This window comes from Nycticebus coucang, chromosome 1, assembly GCF_027406575.1.
Source record: "Nycticebus coucang isolate mNycCou1 chromosome 1, mNycCou1.pri, whole genome shotgun sequence".
Lineage (NCBI taxonomy): Eukaryota > Metazoa > Chordata > Mammalia > Primates > Lorisidae > Nycticebus > Nycticebus coucang.
In genome coordinates, this window is record NC_069780.1 from 55,174,502 (window position 1) to 55,191,314 (window position 16,813).

The 16,813-nt window shown below is 42.1% G+C and overlaps 1 protein-coding gene across 11 annotated transcripts in view; it reads left to right on the top strand.

Moving 5' to 3' along the window:
• Positions 1-16,813, top strand: part of JADE1 (jade family PHD finger 1) — a 65,470-nt gene extending 48,657 nt beyond the window's left edge. For 10 of the 11 annotated variants that reach the window (XM_053579743.1, XM_053579341.1, XM_053579414.1 and 7 more), the window contains 4 exons: positions 4-120; positions 3,424-3,945; positions 9,205-9,322; positions 12,976-16,813. In XM_053579743.1, coding sequence (XP_053435718.1) covers positions 4-120; positions 3,424-3,945; positions 9,205-9,322; positions 12,976-13,886 — 1,668 coding nt within the window. In that variant the 3' untranslated portion in view covers positions 13,887-16,813. Of the gene's footprint in view, positions 1-3; positions 121-3,423; positions 5,792-9,204; positions 9,323-12,975 lie in introns of those variants that run through there. The other variant, XM_053580006.1, reaches the window with a different exon arrangement.

A 16,813-nucleotide genomic window follows, 5' to 3' on the forward strand; every position in this document is an offset into this window, starting at 1 on the left:
TAGGTGAGCATTGGCAGCCCTGAGAAGATGGAACCCATCACAAAAGTGTCCCATATCCCCAGCAGTCGGTGGGCGCTGGTCTGCAGCCTCTGCAACGAGAAGTTTGGGGCCTCCATACAGGTATCTGGCTCATAAGAATGGCTTCACTTTCCTTTCTGGTATTGCAGGGAGCAGAACGCAGGAGGGTACTTGAACCCTCAGAGTTTGGAGAGGGGTCCGGAGTCCAGGAGGCAGAGTGAGGCTCATGAGGGATGACTGCAGTAGTATACACACCTTTGGTTTAGTTACCAGAACCTGAGCTTTGATAATCACCAGGTAATCCAGAAGTCAGTCTGGCAGCGAGGCAGGTCCCGTTTGTTTCTAGTTCCTCCCTTCCTGCCGTAAGCCTGGCATCACAGCTTCTTTCCACTTCCTGTAAGAACCAGGTCCTAGACAGACACTCTTGGCATGGCCCTTCAGCAGTGGCTGCCCTCCCACTTGAAGTCACAGCTCATAGCTGTAGACTCGGACCAATCTCTGTGGCTGCCTTCAGACACTGCTGGTATCTAAGGTGTGCACACACTTGTGATCAGCTGGGCATGAGAAACGAGACGTTCCTTGGAGCGAGCACTGACTGGGTGGAGGTGTGCTACACTGAATACTCTTTCCTAAGTTATCTGGTCTGAACAAAATCTGGCTACCTTTTTGGCACTGCACGTGTGCGTGCGCGTGTGTGTGTGTGTGTGTGTGAGAGAGAGAGAGAGTAGATGGCATGCATGCTGTCTTGTTTTATTCATGTCATCTAAAACTCTGCCTGAGTAGTTAATTTCTGGGCCTCAAATTACTGCCATCTAGACCAGTGGTTCTCAACCACTGTGGATTACTTACTACCCCTTTGTAACACTGAAGATACATTGCGGCATTAGGAAGGTTGAGAACCACTGATCTAGACAGTGATGACTTGAGGGGCTGTCTGTGTGTGGCTGCTGAAGGTCGAGTCTGAATCTTCCTCTGGGATGTACCAGCAGAGGCCACAGGCTCGTCCTGGTTTCCTTGATGAATTCTGAGAGCAGGGACACTGTTGTGGAGTGGCTTCTCTTCCAGCGCGGAAAACACAGAGGCTTGCACAGACACAAACTCCACCATGAGCATGGCCAAACTGTTAGCCACAGGTTTTAAAAAGATGACCTCATTTGGCACAATCAATTTATATTTTGGCTGATCAATACTTCTTTTGTAAGGTTGCCCACTCACTGGTGGTTTTAAAAATTTTCATTCTTTTATAAACCAAGTGCTTCTACTTTTCTTTCACTGGTGTTTGAGAATACAAAATATAACAACAGACATATTCAGAGAGTGGGACATGAGACAGCTGGTAGGATTTGGCTGGGGACCTTGAAAATAGTGAAGATTTTTTTGTATATGAATAGAATATGTTTAAAACTAAAACATGACCTGAGAGTTGGATTGAGGAAGGAGAATGGAGGGGAAATAGAGCAAGCCATGAGAGCGGGTGTGTGCGCGCACATGTGCACTGACAGGAAGTGGGCTGTGGCAGACCACACTACCTGATGCTCTTCTGAGCAAAGAATGTGTACCTTTTCCCAAGCATGCCGGTCCTGGTCCGAAATTGATGTTTAAGAGAGGCGGGCAGATAGGATCTTTGTTCTCCTTCTGAAGAAAGGCCATCTAATGACTTTGGTGTTGCCAATGACCTCTTTTTCTCAGAACATTAATTTGAAGAAGAGGCCAGTGAAGGCTGATGATTTTTCATATCTTCACAGAATGGATTGATTTTATTAAAGAATTTCTCTCTGAAAAGTCTGCAGCTGGGACGGCTCTGGTTTACATTTCTGTAACATCTGTTTGCTGAGTCAACCTGAATGGGAAAACCCAGAGGAAGGCCATTTGGCGTCTTTACAAAGTCCTGTATAAATATTCTGCTGCAGCTCATTTCTCTTCAAGGTTGGAGCGCTTGGGTTAAGTGTAGTTTAAGCCAAACACAGATAGTGTCTCAGTCATCTGTTCCCACTTTTACTTCCCACTTGGCTATGTGCTACGAGGGAGGACACTTTGTCTTTTTTCATGACAGTGGCCAGGTGTGTGTGTGTTTCCTGCCACCAAAGCTGATTTCACACATTTCTTGGAATTGAGGTTATTTATAGATAAAATTATAGATTTATGTCAGTTCATGTGGTCTAGGTGTCTGTAATGGGGGAGTGTTGAAGAGAGCTGGATTTTCTATTCTTAGTAAAAGAGACTTTATAGTAATGGAAGAAAGCACGGCTGCCAGCAAGTCACCTCTTAAATATTGAAATGGTTATGGGAAAAGCCCCAATCTCTAGCCTCTGCCATTGATGGTTCTGTGCTTCGGGGTTAGTTGAATAAGTTTAATTAAGCTTTTCCGTTGGCCTAGGGCCACCGGATTCTGCTCCTCTCTGCAGGCCTGGCATGCCCCAGGGATCACTTGGCCTCACACAATGCAGTGTTGGCTTTTAAGGGACTGGCTTCAGTCACCAGGAGGAACCTCCTTCCAGGGATTTGCTCAGCAAGATCAGATGGGAGAAGTTAATCACTTAGCTCCTGTGAGGCCAGATCAAACGAGAGGGGAGGTGTTCTGCGCAACTTGATGACTCCTGGTGGTACCCCCGGGAGCGGGTCCCTTGGTGTTCTGTCACCACCCTGTGGTTGCCAGAATATGTTTAGGATCTTCGTTCTCCATGGTACACCCTGATCTCAGGGCCACGGCCCTCCATGCATCTAGCGATGCTTCTTCACTGGAAGAATGGAAGACACTGCTCCCCAGTCTTCCTGTGCTGGACTTCTTGTCTTCTATTCCTTGGGCGTTCTATTCACGTTCCTCAGTCGTGGCCCCTTGCTGCTGCTTTGAGGAAGTGCACAGTTTATTTTCCCACTTGGATTAGAGCTCTTCCTGGCTGGGGTCAGAATGAGGATTTATTTATGTTCTTTTAAAGCCATAACTAGTAATCATTCTGAAGAGATTCTTATTTAAGCTCTATATACTAAAAGCTCAAATCTAGAGGAAAAACCAAGTTAATGTCTCAATGTAAACTCTGCATATTGCGTATAGGTTCTTTTGTGTATGATCTAAGTGCCAAGCTGTCTTCCTCTGTGTGTGTCATTTCTATAATCATGCTGTTTTGACAGGGGACTTGATGCAGTTATTTTTCTAAGAAAGTCATGGTTTGGTTATCAAACTTTCAGCTAAAGAGTGCCCTTTAGCCCTCAAACGTTAACTCATTGAAAACGTGACTTCTGCCAGGGTTCATCCATGTGACACTTTGCTGTCACAGCACATACTTGACGTGTAGCTGGTCTTTGTGTGTGGGTGTGTGGGTGTGTGGGGATGCTGAGCGCTGAGGGGCTTCCAGTGTTGTGGCTCCATAATGGTCTTTCCTCTTGTTCTCTGCATGTTGTGGCCAGTGCTCTGTGAAGAACTGCCGCACAGCCTTCCACGTGACCTGTGCTTTTGACCGGGGTCTGGAGATGAAGACCATCTTGGCGGAGAACGATGAAGTCAAGTTCAAGTCCTACTGCCCGAAGCACAGCTCACACCGGAAACCAGAGGAGAGCCTTGGCGAGGGGGCCACACAGGAAAACGGGGCTCCTGAATGTTCCCCCCGGAATCCATTGGAGCCCTTTGCCAGCCTTGAGCAGAATCGGGAGGAGGCCCACCGGGTGAGTGTCCGTAAACAGAAGCTGCAACAGCTGGAGGATGAGTTCTACACCTTCGTCAACCTGCTGGATGTTGCCAGGGCCCTGCGGCTGCCTGAGGAAGTAGTGGATTTCCTGTACCAGTACTGGAAGTTGAAGAGGAAGGTCAACTTCAACAAGCCCTTGATCACCCCAAAGAAAGATGAAGAGGACAATCTAGCCAAGCGGGAGCAGGATGTCTTGTTTAGGAGGCTGCAGCTGTTCACGCACCTGCGGCAGGACCTGGAGAGGGTAATGATTGACACTGACACCTTATAGTGACTTAGAGAAGAAGATGCAAAGAGGCGAACGCTTGCCCAGAGCAAGAAATGATAGCCAGTCATTTACTCTCAGACCCTTGTACACACCGCAGCATGAGGTTGTGTTGGTTAAATATATTTATGGGCTGGTAAACTCATTGTACATATGTGCAAGACTGCCACTGAGTGGGGAGCTTCTTTGTGATTTTTAAAAAAACACTTTCCCATTAATCTTTACTGTTCTGCAAGATCAAATGGGGTGTGTCCTGTCCCCCGTCCCCCCCTCCCTTCATTCTAGGGCTAGAGAGAACTGAACCCAGGGAAAAATACCAAGGGGTTGACTCAAAATTATTCACAATTGATACAGAGAACCAGAATGGATTTCATTTGGTGGGGGGAGGTGCAGAAGTAGGAATCTCTTATTCAGGCTGGGGAAACCCTCATGCTGGTGGCTCACCTATGAGTTTGGCTGATTCACAAGGTCATTCCCAGTACTGTCATGGAGAGAGCAGGCTATGGGTGCTGGTGTGTGCATGAAATACATATACATGCGTATGTTACAGAAGATCCTCCTGGCAGTGAGGTGCTAAGTAATCACAGACTGTGTATGTATATTGTGTGTGTGTGTGTCTGTCCATCTGTGTTTCTGTGGTATGTCTGTATGGGTGTGGGTGAGATTCCCAGTGCACAGGGACCTCAGATCTGTCTGTGGAGCCCCTGGTCATGCTCAGCACACTACAGCTGAGCTGTCTGCCACACTCCTGGATTGCTGAACTGGTGGCTGTTATTGCCTGCAGTCTCTGCTGTCTGCTGCTCGGTGCCTCCCCCATACTCCATTACCTTGGGGGTCCCAGTCTGGACCTCCCTTCCTGCTACAGGAATAATTAAGGGTGGGCTGTCTTTCCCCCAGGGTCCCCTGCTCCCTGTAGGTAGTTTCTGGCTGAGTCTTGCTAATTGATGCAGCTTGGAGCATCCTCTGTGTCAGCTCCCCTGTCTGCTGGCCACCATAAAACTCATTAGTGTGAAAGGTAAGGGACTTGGGCTTTTTGGTCCTAAGCAGTCTGCACTGAAAGTGGCCTGAAACAGTAAACACATCTTCCTCAAGCACATTGCTTATTAATGGGGAGTGACTCACCTGCTTTGGAGAGAATCTGACTCATCAGTGATTTGAAATCGGAGTGTAGGCAAAGAATAGGGATAGACCCTGGAAGTACTGAATTGGATCACAGAGAGACCTGCACAGTCCTGTTAGAGATGGTGCAGGAGCGAAAGTGTTTTGAAGTCCTCTTGGAGACCCTGTCAGTACCTGAGTCCCTTTGCCAGTCTGGTCAGGATTCCTGGGAACGCAGCTGATTCTGGGGAGGGGTGGTGGGAGGGAGGAGGCAGGAGCCAGGAGCAGGTTTGGGAGGCATTTCTGCTCCCATACGCCCCCTAGTGGCGTGACGAAGACTTTACCTTTCAACCACATGATGTGTGGCATTTTTGTTAAGGGATGAGAAAGAGATTCAAAAGGATAAACTGGAATCCTGGTGAGAATCCATTATCCCAACCCGATAACACTGTAATTGGGGTGCATGAGCTGTGGAGTCAGATAGTTCTTGGGAGGGGAGGATGAGAAGCCTGATGTTTGGACTGTGTTTGTCTCACAATCACCACAAAATAAAAGTGTAGAAAATGCTTGTGGTGTACTAACTCTTTTCTGTACTTAAGTTACTCAGGTTAACATGCACTTATAATTAAATTCTAAACATTTTTTTGGAGTCATTACTGTCACTGTTGACGTAGAACGATACCAATGATGTATGAGAAACAGGGAATAAATAAGGATTTGTGTGTGTGTGTGGCATTACTTATATTTACTTTAAAAAAAGCATAACAGATGTTAGGGAATTTAGTCTTAGTTTAAGACAAGTTTATTATAACAAAAAATGTGTTTTCCAAAATTTTCTAGGATACTTTGAGGTGGAGGCTTTAAAAAATTGAAAGCTTTGCCATGCCCCAGAGAGTCACAAAGTTCTTTATAATTAAAAATAGTATATGTATCATGTGAGCTATTAGCTCACCAGAGCAGGGGTGACGATAAGAAGATTAGTAATTCTATTTTGTTTTCTCAAGTAAGTTAGTGTTCTGTTTAACTCACACAATATCAGTTCATACTAGATACTAAAAAATCATTCAATACCTGTGAGTATAATTGAGGCATATGGTCCTTCTCCTTAGAAATGTAGGCAACTCCGAATGATTATGGTAATTGCTTTTTCCTGCCGTCATACACCTTGGGGCATTGCACATTTGGGTACCAGTTCTGGATCTGAAAGGTGATGGGAATGGATTTCAGGAAGGCTTGGGATTCCACAACTTTTAAGAAGACACATTTGCTGATGTGGGAGGTCACATCAGATTGCCAAGGATGGCACTTCACTCTCTGGGATTCCTTTCCCCCTAAGCATTGTCTTCTAAAAGATGCAGTAAATGCAAACTCAGCAAATGAGTACTTGTTCAGATAAAGACATGCTACCCTGCACTCTGGCTGGGTGGTTTGGAAAGTAGGCAAGTCCTGGGGGACAGCCCTATTAATCACTCAATGGGGTGGTCATCTTTAAAAAAATCTGATAGAGGCTACAGTTGTTCTCTGACAAAAGACATGTTTAGCTTTGATGTTGCAAACTTTAGAATTCAAGAAAACCTATTAAAACCATTCTTGGATTCCTTAGGGCATTAGTTCTCAGTGTGGTTCCTGATCAGCTTCAACATTACCTGGAAACTTGGTAAAAAGGCAAATTTGGAGCCAGCATTCTGCTGTTGGAGAACCACTGCTTTAGGGGAAAGTGACTGTTAGGTGTAAGGTGGTATGAGAATGCATTGGGACCTGTTACTGGGCAACCCCCCCCCCCCACACACACACACAGTTGGGAGAAGATGAAGCAGAGGAGGAAGTCAGCAGTGTACAGGGCAAGCAGGATGTGTTTTTAGGGATAGTGGAACATCAGTTAAGCTCTACAGATAGGTTGCTGATTAAAGTCCTACAAGGACTTGTACATAGGGAGGTCAGATTTAGGGTGCTCATTACCCCAAAGTGGTTAGGTCAGGGGCTGACTTATTCTAGTTAAAAGTTATGGCCTTTGCTTTTGGATATATTTTTAGGTATTTCTCATTAGAATTTGTGGATAATAGAAGTGGGATTTTATCATTTAGCAGCCATGGAGAGGCCTTTCCTGGGGGAAGTGGCCAAAGCTACCCAAATTAAGCTTGAATAAAATATAAAGTTTATGGTTCCTGGTTTAACTTTTTTTTTCCATATTCATGGATAACTTCAAATAAGAGAGATGTAAGTATCTGCCATATATCTGAATTAGATATGACAGCAACCCGTCTACTTCTAGGATGTCAGAGAATTTGTTTCCATTTCTTACTTCCAGACGTCAGATTCCTTGTCTTAAACTGAAAACTGTTCTTTGTTTTCCCAAAGGTTTGAATCTGTGACAAAGATGTAGGTCTGGACCCTTGATCCTGAGTTGCCACTCTTAATCTCCCCTGATGGAATGATAGGTATCAAACAGAGTGGTCTGTTAGCTGCCTCTGATCCCATATGGGTTAGGATTTCTCTAAAGGACACCTACTTCCTGGCTTAGGGATGTACAGCTGGCAGAGAAGGGACTACCTTATCCAGGGTGAATGACAATAACATGTTATTTACTATGAGACAGAGAAAATGCATTTCTTCAATTTTAAAATACATTTCTTTTGAAACAAGTAGTCTTAAGGGACAAGAAGATCCTCCATCAGTTAGGATCATTTTCCTGCTTCAAGCCACGAGCTTAGACCATGATGCAAATGTAAAAGCCAGTCAACCCATGTTCTGTTGCTCTTACTAAAGCCCCTGTCCTCTTAAAAATGAGAGCCTTGAACACATCTGGGGGTTTAAGAAGGACTTAGAGACCTCAGGGGAGGTGTCTGTACTTCAGCCAGAGTCCAAAAACCTTGTGTCCTCAAGAGGTTTGTTTAGGCTTGTCCTTAGCCTTATCCTACCCCCAAAAGATTGATGACCTTTGAACTCTTTTCCATTTAAAGTAAGGTGATATCACTTGGTTGAGTTTATGGAAATAGTAAAAGTAAGGTGGCAGGGGAAGGGATTGCTCTCGGAAGACATGAGTTTTAGGATTGGGTAGGCATGACATTGACCATAGGAGCCAAAGGGGATGATGTGGTCACTTCATTCTGACCACTGAATCTGATTTAGGTGGTTTTGTACACATCTTCCTCAAGAAAGGTTTAATTGTATATCTGGTGTATTGTGCTTGACATGATGTTTTCCGGCCCATGTAATTTAGTCAGGTTTTTGAAGATTGCGGGATTAAGGGGGTATAGTGACTAATTCCTTAAATTTTGTTTCTGTTTTGAGAGGTGACAGGCAGCTTTAAAAATGGGGAATGCATCTAAGCGTTGATTACTGAGTATAGGTCAGGGAATGTGTAACTGATCCGAAGCAGTTGCATATCAGATGAGAAGTGGAGCTCTTAGCACTTGGGTCTTTTCTGTCACAAATGAATCAGGAAGAGGGCAACACCAGTTTTCCAAGTAATGATGTGGCAGAAAGCTGGTCTGGGGATGCTGGCTTATGAATCACTGGCAAAGTGGGAAGGAAGTTTCCTAGGTACTCAGACACTTCATAGGAACACATGAACTACCTGCTTCTCCAGGCATTTCGGAGTTCAGTGTTCAGACAACATAAGTTTACTTGGATTCTTGGTGACCGTCTAGTCTTCTAGTGGGCCCTTTGTAGGCCTCTCTGATGGCCTTTGGCCCCGTGGATGCTTGATAAAGTGTAGCAGAGATGGCTTCTGAATTGATCTAAAACCACGTGCAATAGAATTAATGGGAAGAGGATACTGATGGATGATAAGCAAAGTCTTCTGACAAGTAGTAAGACTTGACGTGGACACCAATGGCCTTCTCTCTGCCAGGATGGACTAGGCTTGGTGCAGGAGGCAGGGCTTTTGCACAGATTGCATACGTGTTCCTTCCACAATCTAACCTTTTCCTGTGTTGCTGCCTACACTGAGGGATATTTGTGGAATCCTTGTTACCTGAATAAAGGAGATGATTGGATAATTGTTTAAAGTACATTTTGATATCACACGTCTGTGAAGGCCCTAATAGGACCTAGTAGGACTAATTTCACTCAGGTAAAGAAAATAAAAAGTACTATCAATGTATTACTTACTTAGAATCTTTATTCTCTACATTTTAGGTTCGGAACCTCACTTACATGGTGACCCGCAGGGAAAAGATTAAGCGATCTGTGTGCAAAGTCCAGGAACAGATATTCAATCTTTACACTAAACTCTTGGAGCAAGAAAGAGTTTCAGGTATGCCTTGAGCCCTGGTAGATCAAAATGCAGGGCAGGGTGGTTGTAATCCTTAACACTGTTAAGGAAAAAAGGATCATTTAATTTCCTTTTATCTATCCCATGACAGAATTTAAGACGTATAGCCTTTCATATTTAAGGAGAATGTTTAGTTATTTGAAATGTCATGGTATAGGGAAAAGTATGAATTTGGCCTCAAATATGAGTTGAATCCTATATCCTCTATTTACTGACCAAATAGAAGCAAGTCTTAATTCTGAGTCTCCCCAGTTTCTTCTTATGAAAAATGGGGATGATATTTAAAGCTATCTTTTGAGACTCAGTGGCATATATATTTGATAAATGTATTATGGGGATACCTATATAGATTTATAGATTATTTAGCTTTTGGATCTACCTATAACATAATGGTAAATACATCTCCCCCTCCCCCCACCACCTGGTAAATATATCTTAAGATAATTTATCCATTTTTAGATAATGTTCACAGTGGGCTTTTGTTTGTTTATATTGATAGAATTTTTATTGTTTCTGAGATTGACCACCATGTATTTATTTAGTGCCTTCTATTTTACCTTACTCTGGCCTAGGCAAAGAAACAAAACTAAAATATATACTTTGTCCACTCTGGAGAACACATAAGTTACTTGGAGATCAAGGGCAAAGTTGGGCAAGTTGTTTAACCTCTCTGGGGTTCCTTTGATCTGTAAAAAGAGGTTTATGGTTATGACCGCCAAAGTTCTTTTAGCTTTAACGCATAAGCCCCAGAGAGTGCATAGTATAAGAATTTCAGAGAGAAAGATCTGTTGAGTGTGGATCAGGCAGAAACACAGAACTTGTGGAACCAGGTAGGTCTTGGACTGGACTCCACTGGAAAGCAGTGAGTGTCTCTCTCTTGCCTTCGAGTACCCTTTGAAGTTACAGCAGCAGCATTTTTGGAGCTTGTGTTGTACAGAGCAGTAGTCAATTCACTCTTATTTTTCTGTGATTGTGTTTTGCCATATCTAGATTATTACCACACACAGAAACAACAAAGAAATTGTTAGATTACCTACCTAATTTGTTAGAATCAAATTATCTATAACTAATCAGATACATGTGACTACGGGAACTTGGTCAGATGAACAAATAGAAAAAAGGCTTAGAGAGATTTGAATGATGTGTTACATAGTTTGAATGGCATTAGCTTACTGACATTATTCTAGATATTTTCTTACCAACATGAAATATAAGATTAAGTATATCCCAGATGTGAGGGCTGCGTCTGTGGCTCAGTGTAGGGCGCTGGCCCCATATACTGAGAGTGGTGGGTTTGAACCCAGCCCCAGCCAAACTGCAACGACAACAAAAAAATAGCTGGGTGTTGTGGTGGGCACCTGTAGTCCCAGCTACTCGGATGGCTGAGGCAAAAGAATTACCTAAGCCCAAGAGCTATAGGTTGCTGTGAGCTGTGATGTCACAGCACTCTACCGAGGGCAACAAAGTGAGACTCTTGTCTCTAAAAAAAAAATAAAAAAATATATTTCCCAGATATATCAAGTATATATCAATAGTTGGAGCTTGGAGTTCATTTATGAGGCTTTCAAAATAATTTTTTTTAGTTAGTGTATTATATGTAGAAGTAGTTTGATTCAGATTCTTTGAAGTGAACTGCCATCTCTTCATTCCTACTGTAATACAAATAATCAGGATCTATTTTATCATATGGCTTTGTGGCTGCCTGGTACAGATCGCCCAGCCTCTGGCCAGCAGATGCCGAGCTAATGTTGCCTGGAATCCTAATGCACGTTGTACCTGTGGAGTTGTGCCATTGGTGGGCTTTCTGCAGCTCTTGTTAAATCTTTCCATAATGAGTGGTTACCTGCAAAAATAAGCTGTGAAGAGCATTTTCACTATTTCACTGGAGTCCTTTTTCATGGATATTATAGGCAGGTTTGCATATCTTGGCTGTGTTTTTACCTGGGTGAGTGAATGAGATTCTTAAGCTCCGGAGGTGTTTTGTGTTAACATAGCTGTAAAGTAGATGTGCATTCAGAAGTGTTACTACTATTCCAGAAAAAGAAAACAAATCCTCCCTTCATTCGAAAAACCTCACAGATATGATTAGTTGAAAACAACATTAATCTTCCCATGGGATGCTACAGGGAATGTAGTTGAAATCCTTTAGGATGCTTTTTTTTTTTTCTAGTTCTGGACTTTCCAGTTGTCATGCCTCAAGTTAGTCTCCTGCCTTGTAAGATAGATGGTTCCGAGTGAAACAAAGCAGATGGCCATGGTTTCAATTCTGCATGATTCTGAGAGTGGGGAGGGTCATTCTGTTGAACGGGAGTGTCCACAGTGGAAATGTAAGCACGTGAGAAGTCACGAGTTGGGGGCTTTCCAGAGACACAAATTCCAAGTCAAGTAGATAGAAATCAGTTCAGAACATGTCAGTCCTTCTTGACCTTTCTGTTCACCTTCCCTTGGTAGGTGATCCAGTAAAAGAAATACATTAAGTGTGTTATAAGGGTTGATTCTAGTGATTCTTGAGAAATCACACACATCTGAACCACCAGCTTGTAAAAAACACTGCCTTGTGGTTATGTGTTCAAAGTCTCTAGCTAGTTACATTTCATTCGTTTGCAGTGTCCATGTCTGACAAGCATTAAGTTCTTGGATGGACTCCTCTCTCATGCTGTGGGGACTGAACCTTGTTTTCCTGGTGGTTCATACCTTCTGGGTGCTGGAAAACCAGAGAACTGCTATTTTTAGATGCTTTTGAGGCTCTTGCAGAACTATAGTCTTTCTGATGAATTCAGAGTTGTTCACACTGGGGGTTATAGTTCAGTAGTGGGATGTGAGAGGAATTCAGTGGGTCATGATTAGCTTTAAAGACAGTATGTGATAGAAAATATCAGTGTGCCTATCAGGTGATGAGGATTAATATTATTTCATGAAATGTGAACTTTTATGAGGTATGCTATAAAATTTAGTCTTAACCAAAATTTGAGTCAAAAAAGTTTGAAAAACACTTAACTTTTCCTCAAATTGTATGGCAATTCAGTTGAATCTCACAAATAGATTTTGCACATAATAGTGAACTTTTTTTTTTTGAACACTGTGTCAAGAACTATTCTAAATACTTTCCTTTATTTGTTTCCCATATTTGCGTTTATTTGTCCTCATAATGGTTCGGGAGGCTATAGACACTTTGGAAAAGGAAACTTAGAAGCCCCAGTCTCTGCCCTTGGCACTGTGTCTCATGGGTGGAGGGTGACTGGACGGTGATGGCGCGTGGTGCAGGTGCTGATATATATCCAGGTAGAGGGAGAAGAAGTGGCATTGACCCTGATAGATTCTATATGCATTCCCCCTTTGGAAATCACATCATTTATCTTGTTTGAAGGGAAATATATTTCTTGAAATTGTTTTGTGAAAAATTATGTGAGGGTGTTTTAGAAATTGTAGCATATTGAGTATGCAGAATGAATGTAGATTCTCGTGGCAGGTTGTATCTTTACTGTAAGCCCAATTTTCACATATTTGGTGGTTGAATGTAGTACTGTTGGGTGGAAAGTTTATATAAATTGGGCCACACTAAGGGTCTGGAATTTTATTCTTTTTAATTTGCTTCTGCTCTAATTTTTCTCTGTTTATGGTTTTTTTGTTCATAGGTGTGCCTTCTTCTTCCTGTTCTTCCTCCTCACTGGAAAACATGCTTTTGTTTAACAGTCCTTCTGTGGGCCCTGATGCTCCCAAGATAGAGGACTTGAAGTGGCATTCTGCATTCTTCAGGAAACAAATGGGTACTTCTTTGGTTCATTCACTGAAAAAGCCCCATAAGCGAGATCCATTGCAGAATAGCTGTGGAAGTGACGGCAAAACCCTGCTAAAGCAGCCAGACCTATGTGGTAGAAGGGAGGGGATGGTGGTTCCCGAGAGCTTTCTGAGTTTGGAAAAGACCTTTGCAGAAGCACGTCTCATATCAGCACAACAGAAAAATGGTGTGGTGATGTCAGACCATGGGAAAAGAAGAGACAATCGTTTTCATTGTGATCTCATTAAAGGAGACTTAAAGGACAAACCTTTGAAACAGAGTCACAAGCCTCTCAGGTCCACAGACGTGTCCCAGAGGCATCTGGACAACACAAAAGCTGCCATCTCCCCTGGAGTGGGGCAGTCAGCACCTGGCACAAGAAAGGAGGTGGTGCCCAAGTGTAATGGCTCTCTAATCAAAGTAAACTATAATCAGACTGCAGTCAAAGTGCCTACAACACCTGCCAGCCCAGTGAAAAACTGGGGAGGATTCCGGATTCCAAAGAAGGGGGAACGGCAGCAGCAGGGAGAGGTCCACGAAGGGGCCTGTCACCAGCACTCAGACTACGCATACTTGGGCCTAGGCCGAGTTCCAGCCAAGGAAAGGGCAAAAAGCAAATTAAAATCCGACAATGAGAATGACGGGTATGTCCCTGATGTAGAAATGAGTGACTCAGAGAGTGAGGCATCAGAAAAAAAGTGTGTACACACCAGCAGCACCATCAGCAGGAGGACAGACATCATCAGGAGAAGCATCTTGGCCTCCTGATGACACAGGCGGCAAGGGCAGCCCTGCGGCTCGTCACTGGTGTGCTACAGGAGAGCCCTGATGTGGGGGGATGAGCAGAAACCCTTTACTCCTGAGCTACACAGACACATTTACTTGGAACTCAGATTTCCAGAGTCATTTCTAAATCATTGTTGTGAGAAGTTTGTGTTATTTGCAGCTTGTTGAGGAAACAAGAGTAGATTGTAACCGTAAGACACTGCTAAGACTAGAACCTGAACTAAACACTAAAATAAGAATGAATTACATAAGTTTTAAAGGGGGCAAGGCTTAAATAAGCCTCATGAATTTGTATTGCCTTCTGTATTCTTCCCAAAGCACAAACTCATGATTACCTGAATATATGGAATCAGATATGGTTCTCGAGAAACCCTCATATACAATTTATAGCCCATAAAGCTTGTTTTCTAGGTCTATGGTAGGTAGATCTTGAAATCATATACTTCTATTTTGGCCCACAGGGCTGTTTTATTGCATTATAATAGACAGGCAGCAGCTCTGAAAACTTCAGTAACACTAGGGAATTCATGTGTAAACAGCAGTAGGGGAAGAGAGAATTTTTAAAAAGGTCACTACTGGAAGAGCTGAAGGGACAGGGTAGAGCTGCTGCAGTGTGGAGATGGAGGGTAAATGTAGTAAGGTCCTGCTGCTTGCAGCCCATGAGTGGGTTGTGGAATATAGGACTGGGGAAAAGCGAAGCCTTTAGTTCTCAGAAAGGGCAGTTGAGGTACAAATTTTACCAGTCCTCTTGACCTCTCTCTTCCCTAACCACTGGTCCTTGGGCCAGCTTGAGATTTCCCTGGCCATTGCCAATACCTGGCCATCGCCAATACCTGGCCATCTGGCTTCCAAAAAGTACAATGGCTATTCAAGTTCAAGGAATGAACTTCCAGACTCTGGTGACTTGTACTTCCCAGAGCCAAACACTAGTGCATATGTTGGGGAATCTGGGCTTCCAACATTAACGGATTCCTTAAGAAAAAAAAAAATAAAAAGAGAAAAAAGGAAAAAAAAAAAAAGCAAAAAAGGTTATATTTAAAAAAAATACAAAGGCAATAAGTTGTGATAAGTTCTTACTATTGACCAAGGCTATACAGGAAAAGGATTGAAGTGTACCCTTGAATAGGTTTCTGGAGTCAAGAGTTCTAAACTCTTTAATATGTAACTTGGACTTTCTAATTGCAAATGGCAATAACTAGTAAGTTATCAGCAATAAAAAATTTAGCATTAAATTTGAGTATAATGTTCTGTTTTTGCACTCAGTGTGGTGCATATGTACTAAGACAGTGGATAGTGTTAAGGTCCTGTTAATTTTCTTTGGAATTTAATGTGGTTGTGAATCAATCTTAAGAAAAGGAAAGTTTAAATAACAATGAGAGTTAGAATTATGGGCATTTGGAACAAGCCCATCTTCCCCTAAATTATTTCTTAGTTTGTTAATATCAGTATTCAAATTCTTGATTCATTTACACATCTGTTTCCATGTGGCAGGGACATTATGATACTTAATAATGCTTTGATTTCTGTAGTTAACTTTCAAGTCTTCCAGATGATTGTCAACAAAAAAGGCTTATTGAATTCCATCTTGCTATGCAAGTTTCATCAGATGATCAAATTGTAGATCTGATGCGTCCCCAATGTATGTATGACATTTTCAAACCAAGTCTTAACTTTTCCAGTACATTTTAGTAGCCAATTCAGGGGAGGGGAAAGAATGACCCAGGTTTTTAGATTGACTATTTTTAAGCTATGGGGCTCATTTTGAAAGACTGCTGTCCGGATCAGTTTGTTGCTGCAGATAATAGAAGGTTCTTATGAATCCAAGTTGTACATTCACTTGTAGCATAATTTAAAAAATATTTTTTTTTTTTGCATATGAGCAAAAAACCTTTTGCTGGATATAGGAGAAGGTTGGACTCTACAGTTATCTTTTGACTACAGCAACAGCTCTGGGTGAGAGTAGAATTTATAGAGGTGTAATTTGTCAAGCCATAGAAAGAAAATCTAAATTAGTAAGTGTATGACCTCTCACCATTTTAAGAGGTATCAGATTCATTTGCACTATTAGGAATGCTAGTTTTGTGCAAAAATAATGCCTTACCTGTTTTTCCCCACATTTAGGTTGAAAAGCTTTCAAATGTTCCAAGTTATGCTGAACCAAAAAACAAAACAAAAACAAAACACACACACAAAAATAAAAAACCTATACAAAAACAAAACACAAAAAATAAAAAAGCCCACACTTTTTATTCCTGTTTCAAAATGCAAATGGTATAGAGCACGGTTTTTCTGACAGTATAATGATAGCTTTGTTAGGTTAGTTTCATGTCATGCTGGGAACTCTGTATGAGGTGGCCATAAGCAGCAACCAGCCCAATCTACCCACTTGCATCCTATTAATATGGAACCATTTTTTTTTTTTTAAGCTTTATCTTTCCTTGTGCATTCTGACCAAGAAATATCTTTGATTATGATCAATGTATTATGTCAAAATGTAGACTAGTTAAACTTTTGTAAAGTTGCCTGGAATGTCATTTGTTAGGTTATAAACAAAATCTAAATGAAGGGTTTTATGTGTTGTGTACAGATCTTAATTATTTTGAAATGGACAAACTTGTCATTACATTTGTAACCTTGTACAGAGGATTTTTCACTATGTGCCTAGCTTGGTGTCCATTCAGCTAAAATTGAAAAAAAAAAAGGTGCATGAAGAGTTAAAAATCAGAAATTAAAGTATATGTAGAGATAACTATTTTATATTACATGGCCCAATCCTGTATTTATTTCTACCCCTTTTTGAAAGTATTTATAAAACTAGTTGAGGACAGCTGTATTTTTTTGTTGAACTATTTAGTAGAATTGTGCCTTTTTGTCTGTATGTGAATAAATGCTGTACATTTTGCAGTACA